Below are 10,000 nucleotides of genomic sequence, written 5' to 3'. Positions count from 1 at the left end.
CTTTACAGGTTTTGCAGGGCTGTAATTAGCTATGCTAATATCCCCTTTATTGGCCCTAATATTGCTCAACACCTTTTGCCATCCTGGAGCCCACTAGAGCCCCATGGCCTGTCAGGACTGCTGATTATTGAGAAGGATAGCTTTAATCAAACATAATTGCAGTTAATTTTTCTCTCCTGCTCTCTGTTGCCAGCGTCTAATGCCACGGACTCCTTGATATTCCATTAAATTACAATTAAACAGCCTCCTTTGTCTCTGATTGTCCTGAACACCACCACAAAGTTCTGTAGCCGTTTAAAGGAGAGCTGTTTGGTCCTAATTGCCTGCTAGCTCACAAAGGGCCAATTTACACAATACCCATGTAGAATTTAAACAGTTCATAATGTAATGGATATTACACAGGAGCCTAACACTACAATTAAAATGATTTTCATCAGATAGAGAAGCTTCGGTTAATCAGCTTCATAAAAGTAAATATAAATGAACTAATTCATAGCTTAAACACACAGAGATGGAGCCGACTTTGAAATTAGTTACTGTGGTGGGGGCTCTGCTCACCCCTTATCCTGGGATCCCCACGTTGGGCTCTGGTGGAAACAGTGGGTCCCGTTACTTCTAATCTCTCCGGAAGCAGCTTTGCTCCTCTGCTGTCTGGTACTCATGTTAACATTGGAGTTGTTTGTTGGGTCTCTGATACAATATCACCAAAGCAAAACTCTGAGCACTCCTCATTGGGTGCCGTGGGCCACACCCTTCCACAGCGGGAGGATAGGTACCCTATCAGGAGAGGATTTCCACCTTAAAGTCTTGGGCTACTGTGTTAACCCCACTGTCCTTCCAGGCAAGGGCTTTGATGTGTTCTCATGTTCCAGTCCCTGTGATGGGGTCTCAGGCATTAGAAGAGTGAGGCAGCCCTTTCAAGAATGACTGAGAACAGTATCATGGCATCTTCTCTCATCTGGGAACACTGAGAAAAGTCTGTTTCTACAGTGATGGCATCTTACTTTTGGCCTGAGAACTTTCTGGAATTTTTCATGATGTTTCAAATGGAGTATTCCTGGGGATAGCTTGGCACAGAGCAGTTTGTTTTTAGCCAGTGTCTTCCCTTCTGCCTGTAAGAAACAAGTAAATAAAGCCCATATTTCAAGCTTGATTTACTCTGGTACCCATAGTGAAAGATGATGAGTCTTTAGGGAAATAAAGACGGGGTCAGGGAATTAGTGCACATAACGGTCATTTTGACGTTGGGCCAGCAGATGCCGGGGAAAACACACTGTACACAATTAAGCATAATGTACTAATGACAGGTTAGGATTTTTATCGCCTCTTTGCGATCGAGCAGCAAATCCACGTTTAGCAATAATAAAGAGTTTATTGGTACTAAAGCCAAAGATTTTCTGACATAGGGAGGATTTTTCCTTTCATAACAGGAGTATTAAATCCTTTGTGTACCAGACTCTGGAACTGAGATATGTAAAGTGGTTGTCAGATTTTTCTTAGGAAACAGCCAATTAAATGGTAATTGAGTAAAGGATATGGGAATTACCATTGGGCTTCATGCGTGGGCCTTCGGTTTCTCACCCCTTTCCCAAACACAGCAACAGCACACCTCATGGAGCACATCAACTCCCACGCAACAGTGCGCAGTGTCAGCAGGCTTGCCTTGGCTGGGCTCCGTTTCCCACCTATGAATCCTTAATTGCATCCTAGAATTAAACAGTAGCAAAACCAGGGTTAAAATAAGCACTTTTTGTGTAGGGAGGTTTTCCTCTGACCTGGCTTGTGGTGTACTCTGCACCACTAGTGCCTGGGAGCTTTGCAAGGACCCTGTTCTGCACAGGGGTTGTTCCCAGTAGATATTTCTCATGTACCCACGACCACTGCTGTTCCACACTCTGCATAGAAGCAGAGCTGTGATTGTCAGCAGCAAGAGAGAGAGAGAACAAGCATGAACATGTGTGTATGATGTCTGTGCCCACGTCTGCTCCCAGCTGCCCCCTGCAGTGCTCAGTGTGTTTGTGGTTTCCAGCACCCAGTCTTGCTCTCGTAGTTTGTAAACTGATGGTAGTTAAACTCCGGAATGCCCAAAAGATGCTTAGGATATCTTTAAAACCCACTCTCCTGTCTTAGAGGTAAGAGAGTCAAGCTGGCTAAACAGACATCGAGGAATTTCGAGTAACCTCCTCAGGAGGGGGAGAAATCTTTCATTTTACAAAAAAGCTCCGTGCAGGTACCTTTGTGGATGTGCAGCATCTCGGCCAGGGCCTGCTCAGAAGATTAGCCGGGTGGTAATGTGGGGCATAATTGCACCGTGTGGCTGTCCCTGAAGTGAAAACCTAATTGCCTGACAGGACGGTAACTTTGTGGCGCCCTCACCTTGTTAGGCCCTTTCTGATGCAGTTCAAATGCAGTGTGGCCGCAGGTGCGCCTAATTTACCTCGCTGCAGAACGTGTGGAGTTTAATTGCACAGTGGTTGTTAGGAAAAATTGGTGGGTGGAATATCAAGTGACTTGCTGTAGCTGATGGCAGATGGTGTTAAGAGGCATTGTGAGCTAAGTGTATAGGTGAGGTGAGTTAATAAGAGATGTAAATTCTGGACCAAAGTAGGAAGGACTCCTGGTATGTAAGAAAATTTAATTGAATGGCCACCATTCTTAGCCTCATCAAAGGGATTCTTTCTGCCCTCCTTGGGTCCTCCAGGATGTGTTGGGAAGAGAAATGAGTCTTAGCCTGTGGAGTCTTTTATTTTCTTATATTGTAATCGCTAACGAAGAACCCTGAACATGAAAGACCAAATTCAAGGAAATTTTATGAAGTATCATAAAACATCAATCCACTTCTAAACAAGACAGGTGACATTCGGTGAGAAAACAGAGTAGGTATTTTATGCAGCGTTGCCACACAGGCTCTTAGCCACAGTGGCAGTGTGCTAGCAGGAAATCCACCTTTTACTCGCTCTCTGCGAATAGGGATGGAGATGGTGCAGGGATAAGATCCATGAGCGGGTGTCTCACATCCAGGTTGCCCAGTGCTCACCTGTTCATATTAAGACAGCACATCTGTCACGGTGGAGAGATGGGGACGCGGGGTGGTTATATTTTCATCAGAGCCTTGAAACACACTGCCGGGACTCCTGAATCTTTCTGCTGTACACAAGGCCAGATCTGATGGGAAGCGAAGCTTGTTTCTGTGCTTGGCCTCTTCATCCTCACTGATGCTCCTGTGCTCAGTCTGAGCAAGACTTTCTGTGCAATACCAAAATCTACCAGCTAGTCTCTTAAAAACACGTAAGAGACCATCCATACCTCATTCCCTTCTCGAAGGTTATGCCTATTGAAAGCATCTTTCTTTCTTCTTTCTTTCTTTCTTTCTTTCTTTCTTTCTTTCTTTCTTTCTTTCTTTCTCTTTCTTTCTTTCTTTCTTTTTTAATTAAATTTGTTCTTGGACTATTTTATACCTGCATATACTTCATTCTGATTGCTCTCACACTCCACTGTAACTTTAAAACTTTGTCTTTGATAGTGTATCTGCTTTGGCAAGATAAACCCTGGAAACTGCGGTTACCAGACAGATGTAGCACATTCAATAGAATTTTGACTTTGTTTTTTTTTTTTTCATAAATTCATTTTAGGATACTTTTATGCTAAAAGTCAATTGTTACTGGTCGAAAAATCCAAACTTTACTAGACCTTCTGCATCATTATTGTCTGATGCTGGTGTTTCTGTCTGGGATGGGTGTCTCTCTTAAAAGCTAATAGTTCTGCAAAGATCCTTGCAAGAAGAGGTCCCTTGGAAAGACACAGTTGTTACTATTAATCTTGGGACTCTGTTGTGTCAGACAGCTGTGCTAAGTTACCACCTACAGTGGAGACCAGGAGCATCCCCAGCCAGCCCTGCATCTGCACTCAGCATCCCTCGCTAGAGGCAGCCAGCACAGCTGTGGAGTCCACTGTTATTCCTTGCAAGTGTCTTTATTGTTGATGTTGTCTTCTGTGGGCTAACCCTAACTATCCATTCTTTGTGTTTTTGTAGATTCTTTCTAAAGTTCTTCCTCAAGTGCAATCAGAACTGCTTGAAGAATGCGGGCAACCCTCGGGACATGCGGAGGTTCCAGGTATGCATTCCTTCGAGGGGCCAGCCCAACCTGCCTGTCCTGCCATATTTTCAGAGTTCTCGGTTTTTCAGAAAGCTCTTCAGTTCCCCAAGGCTAGCAACACACTGAACTTGATTCTTTTGGATAAAAATAGGGCCGGAGAGATGGCTCGGTGGTTAAGAAGGCTTACTGCTCTCGCAGAGGACCCAGGTTCAGTTCCTAACACACACATTGAGGCTCACGACCACCTATACTTCCAGTTCCAGGGCTCTGACATCTCTTCTGTCCACCAAGGGCATCTGCACTCATGTGGTCCATCTACTAGACTCAGGCACATACATGTACACATAGAATTAAACAAATAATTTAGAAACAGACATATAAAATACATTTTAAAATGATCTAGTGTTTTCACTATATTTCTGTGTCAGATATATGAGTCTGTGCAGGGACAGGGGAGATGAGAGGATCATGTTTCCCATAGCCACCGAACATCAGCTCTGAAAACTTGTCCAGGCTGAAGATGCACATTTTAGGGATAAAATGGCTGGTTGATTGACCGTCACTGTGTATGGGGGTAGTAAGTGGGAAGAGGACCATGATGCAAAGTCTCCAGGATGCTTGGTGTCTAGAGTCTTCCCATAAAGGGTCTGGACTCGCTTAGCACAGGCATCTACAAATTCCATTAGCCTCCAAGGTTCCCAGGTGTCTGGCTCCCTTCATTCAGAGTCCAGCTACTACGAGTCTGTTCTGGATCTAGGCTAGCCCATGCACCTCTACCATGAGGATTTGGTCTGTAAGGGAGTGGGGCATTATCTGGCTTCAAGGACCAGCTATGACAGCATCCATATTTTTCTTGTCTCTGTGGATGGTCAGAAGGCTCTATCAGGGTCATGGGCCCTCTCTGTATGAGCTAGGCTGTTTTGCTGATTTTCATTGTAAAATCAGAAGAACCATATACAGAATGAAAATGAGTACCAGATTAGCTACATTCCTGAGGGAGTCCTATCTGGGATGTCAAGTAGCTCACAGTGTTTGTAGTGTTCTGTGTGTAATTCAGGCCTTCAGGGAAGTGCGTGACGTCCATCTTCTGCCTTCTCGGCTCTTTAGGGAAGCAGGTCTTTAAGTTCACCCATACTGGCTAACATGGTTGGGGATAGCAGCTCTTGTAAAGTACTGGGCCAGGTCCCCTCCCTCTTTTTAAAATCAACACAGGAGATCATAAGGCATGGACACAGTTGGTCCATCTAGGCAGAGGAGGTGATACCAGGCTGAGTAGCAGGGTTTGGTTTGCCTCGCCAATGCTGGGACACAGCACCCAAAACTGTACATTGTGAGACCATAGTGGCTCCGGTCACCTTAACCTCCCATGCTTCTCAGAAGGTTTACCTGGACATCTGGCACAGTGTGACTTACTTGATACATGCAATGGTGCCTCAGTCCTTGTATCTTCCTATGGGCACACTATAGGGTTGGCCCATACTTCACGATGCAGTGTGTCTGGTTTTTCTATTTCCCCCGGTGACTGTTTTCTGTATAGATGACAGAGCAGAGAGCGTCTTTAAACATTTTTATTTCTGCCTTTTACTTTTTTTTTTTTTTTTTTTAAATATATCCTGGTTAAGTCTGTGTCTCATTACTGGCAGGTCTCTGTACCATACTCAGGAAGTTCTCTTAACATTCAGGGCAGGGTCTACAAGTGGACCCCAGGGAGATTCTTGGCAAAAAAAGAGCAGCTCCTAGATTCCCTAAGCAGAGATTACTGGACCATAGGTGACACCGTAGTGGTGCCAGAGCACCTAAAGCAATGCCAGATCTTCAGAACAGAGAATGGCGAACCCTCAAACTAGAGTGGGCATCGTGGCTGTTCTTACCACATTTTCCGTTAAGACAGTCTCATGTTACTGAGACCTTGTAGTAAAGGCAGACAGAGAGGGAAAGAGTTCAGGGACAGTGCCACCGGTAACTGAGGGTGTGTATGATATCATGCCCCCTGCGCCATGATCTTATGGAGTTTGAGGTTTTAAAAAACAGTGTTCTAAGCCGGGCGTGGTGGCATATGCCTTTAATCCCAGCACTCAGGAGGCAGAGGCAGGCGGATTTCTGAGTTCGAGGCCAGCCTGGTCTACAAAGTGAGTTCCAGGACAGCCAGAGCTATACAGATAAACCCTGTCTCGAAAAAAAAGCAAAAAACTAACTAACTAACTAACTAACTAACTAACTAACTAAGTAAATAAATAATAAAAAAAATAGAAAATAAAATAAAAAACAAAGAAAACAAAACAAAACAAACCACTGTTCTACACACATATCCTTATATAAGCTTGTAGCTTTGAATTCTCTTTTACTCATAACATACTTTTAATTTGTTTACTTGTTTGTGTGTGTTTCTTTGAGATAGGGTCTGGCTGTATAGCCCAGGCTGTCCCTGAACTTACTATTTTCCTGCTTTAGGCTTCTATGTGCTAGGATTATAGGTGTATTTATTTGTCAAACTGACAAAACTATTTATTTGTCTTTCATCAGTTAAACAATCAATCTACTTCATTTGTTGCCTTAATAGGCCTTTTCTTAGTGCCATTCCAGGTTTATAAAAGGGCCTCGTGGTGATTTTGAGAGCTCCTGATACCCTGGACCCCTCGCCCTGTCATAAGCATACTTGGTGCAATGTATTCTTATATCTGAATAACCTGCCGATGGTTACTACTCACTGAGGCTTGATGTAACCTTGGTAGCCTTGGCCTGTCACCTTCAATTTATCTGGCAGACTTCACTCCCCTCTCCCCCTACCCAGTGATCTCAGGAGGACCTGGCCCCAGGACCTGGTCAGGTGGGGCTGTAGGAGTGCTCAAGCTCCACATTCAATGTAGGCGCAGCTCTTTGCTTTTCCAGGTCCTCTGACCCAGCCTTGTTAGAAGCATTGCAGCCAGGTCACCTTTTACTGTTTCCTAGGTCTGCTGAAGGGTGCCATTTCTGAGACACTTGCTGCGAGCTCACTGGGAAGAAAACAGTTGGCACCAGTAAGGTGGTTTCTCTGTATGGTGGCTTCCTTTTCTCCTCCCATGAGCCAGCCGTCAAGCCTGCCCTCTCTCCCTTGGACATGCGCTGAGCCTCTTGTGGGCCCTTGCCACCCTTCCTTATGAACTTGAGGAAGGATCCTTTTCCTGCATTGAAAAACATGTCCACAATTCAAATTTAGTTTTTTTTTTTTCCAGGTACAAAGGATTTCCTTCTCAGATATTAAATATAATTGTACAGTTGACTCAGGGATCATCTGCTGATGGAATGAATAGCAGTGAGAACCCTAACTTTACGAAGCTTTTTTTTTTGCAGGGGGGGGAATTGAATCCTCCCTCTTAGGTCTTCAAGAGAGGCTAGTCTCAAGTGAACTAATTTAAATTAGATAAACTATCTAATCAATATGTGAGCAGATCAATCAAAACAGAGGTTTTCAAATGAGTGGCTAGAGGGGTATTTCGGAAGCAAATGGCTAGAAGAATATTTCTCTGAATTGAATCCACTTGTTAGCATAATAAGAGATTAAACCCTAATTAGTGGCACAGGGCTTTTTTTTTTTTTTTTTTGGAAAAGAAGCAATCTTGAGTCAAAACAAAACAAACCACCCCCATTAGCCAAAACCAAAACAGAACAGAACAAAACAAAACAAAACAAAACACCCAGCCAGAGCTGAGGATGCACTTCAGTCAGTGGAGAGTCTCTCTCCAGAACAAGTGAGTCTCCACAGTGCAGTCTCTGAGCTGGCTTTTATCTCGCTCACAAGGCGGCAGTGCCCACCCCGGCTTTCCTGTGCCAACTCCATTTTCAAATCCACTTCGTTTTCACAGGTCGTTGTATCGACAACAGTCAACGTGGACGGCCACGTGCTGGCCGTGTCTGACAACATGTTTGTGCACAACAATTCCAAACACGGGAGGCGGGCCCGCCGCCTAGACCCGTCAGAAGGTACGGCCCCTTCTTATCTGGAAAATGGTAGGCACATGCTTCATGTATTTTTTTTTTTTTTTATTTGCAATGCTTCTTTTTTTCCTTTGTACCATCCTTTATGTTAATTCCCGTGGAGTTGCTCTCACTAGGCGACCAGACCGCCTCAGCCCCATGGGGCAGAGCTGGCTTCCTTCAGGTGGAGAGGGGCCAGGCCTTGCCAGCTTCCTCCTCCTCCTCCCTTACTGTCTGCTTGGTCCTCACACCCGTCTGTCTCACCTGCCCTGGACTTCAGGTTATTGGTTTGTCTCTCAGCTTTCTTTTGCTCACACTTTCCATTGCTTTGGTTTCATCTGGCTTGTTCCAAGCTCCCATCCAGAAACTCACCCCAAACTCTCTGTGCATGCTTCCATGGCTGGTCACTTTCTGTCCCAGCTAGCCCAGAGGGGGACTGTGTGGACCATTTCCTATCCTTGGTGGGAGTCCCTGCGTATGTGTGTGCTTGTGTGCACACTCACGTGAAAGACTGAGGATAGAGGGGGTGAGAGAGAAAAGTCAAGAAAGAAAGAGAGCATAAAATGTGTCTTACAAAGCATCTCCTCAAGATCGACCTTTGTTTTCCTTGTTAAGACGCAACTTCAGCTGACGAGACAAGTAGACAGAATGGAGAAAGGCTCGGGCGTAAGGCCCCAGCAGCGCCTTAGAACTCATCCTGTATAGGAGCCACTTCCCCTGTCAAACATCTTAGTAATCATGAGACCCTCATCAGAATGAATGACTGAGGAGGCAGTGTGAGGGTTTCTAATAAGTGACGTGCAAACAAAATAACAGGATTAAATCCTTCAGAACAAAGATCCTGTAAAACTAAGTGGGTTTGAGACAGATCCTCCATCCTCAGGTGTCGAATTCAAGAGCTGCACATGAGGAGAGACAGATGCAGGGGAAGGAAGGGGGCCTGTGTGGGTTATTCCAGTGAAGGATGCTGCGGACACAAAGAGTGGAAGACAATTTATGAATCTACTGTGGTCCACAAAAATAAACTAATTTGTTTTTCTACATTAATGACTAAGGTATAGGAACAAAAATATAATAATTAAAGGTCGTCTTGAGCACCAGAGTCATTAGAGTCTGTGACGTATTGTTTATCTCCTTCCTATGCACTGAGGTAGGTGTGTGTTTTGCTTAGCAACCGTCACTAATGAGGCTCACAATTAAGAAGGTTGAATCCCTGGTCCTCAGTTCCTGGCTTCCCCAGAGAGCCTGAGCTTGCAATGTGATAGGCTCAAGGAAGCCTCCTCAGCCCTATGGTGTTAGGTTGTAGTCTAAGTCCAAAACCCAGCCTCCTCTAATGAGCTATTATGATCTGAGCAAAGTACAAGTATTTATTTTTGTAAGTAGCATGAAAAAGCATTTGACTGTAAGCAGAAAATGTAGCATTTAGAAAGATAAAGGCCACCAGCGGCTGCCTCACAGAGAGAGTCTGTCTCCTCACTAGCTGCTTGTGGAAGCAATGTCGGTCAGGCTTCTTTTATGTCTGTTTCTCAGGGTTTTATGACGACTGAAACTGAGGTCACTTTCTTGCTAGTGATTGCAATGACTGAGAGAGCAGTTAAGGGTGTTAAAATGCAAATAGATGACTCAGAGAAACAGCCAATGCAGGTCTGCAAGGAAAAGCCACCCCTCTTCAGCAGCAAGGTTGTTTTGTCTTGTTTTATTGAAATCAATGGCTAGTTCTCAAGTGTCCTACCAAAGACTACTAGTTTCCCACTCTTGATTTCATCACTTCCTGAGAGAGCTGACACTTCGGAAGTTCATTTTAGATCTGGTCATTTGGTTCCATGATCCCATTGACTGTCTGGTGCCCAGTTTAGCCTGTGCTATAGGGGCAGGGTGCTGGCTTTGAATCAATCCTATGTTTGTTAAGAAGAAAACACCCCCACAAAGCCCAGATCCCCGCTCCTGTG

At 44.7% G+C, this 10,000-nt stretch overlaps 1 protein-coding gene and 1 long non-coding RNA gene across 13 annotated transcripts in view; one reads left to right on the top strand and one right to left on the bottom strand.

Moving 5' to 3' along the window:
• Positions 1–5,343, bottom strand: part of LOC110339112 — a 7,928-nt gene extending 2,585 nt beyond the window's left edge. The window contains exons 1-3 of the long non-coding RNA XR_002381336.1: positions 5,125–5,343; positions 3,038–3,060; positions 1,547–1,706 (exon numbers count right to left, since the gene is read on the bottom strand). This is a non-coding gene — a long non-coding RNA (uncharacterized LOC110339112). The remainder of the gene's footprint in view (positions 1–1,546; positions 1,707–3,037; positions 3,061–5,124) is intronic.
• Positions 1–10,000, top strand: part of Ebf3 (EBF transcription factor 3) — a 118,867-nt gene that overhangs the window by 73,392 nt on the left and 35,475 nt on the right. For 8 of the 12 annotated variants that reach the window (XM_021222570.2, XM_029538436.1, XM_029538407.1 and 5 more), the window contains exons 7-8: positions 4,034–4,115; positions 7,940–8,084. In XM_021222570.2, the coding sequence (XP_021078229.1) occupies positions 4,034–4,115; positions 7,940–8,084 (227 nt within the window). The remainder of the gene's footprint in view (positions 1–4,033; positions 4,116–7,939; positions 8,085–10,000) is intronic. The other 4 variants (XM_021222605.2, XM_021222588.2, XM_029538399.1 and 1 more) reach the window with 1 other exon arrangement.

Source organism: Mus pahari, chromosome 1, assembly GCF_900095145.1.
Source record: "Mus pahari chromosome 1, PAHARI_EIJ_v1.1, whole genome shotgun sequence".
Lineage (NCBI taxonomy): Eukaryota > Metazoa > Chordata > Mammalia > Rodentia > Muridae > Mus > Mus pahari.
Note: the sequence above shows the minus strand (reverse complement) of the source record. Positions and strands in the feature narration are given on the sequence as shown.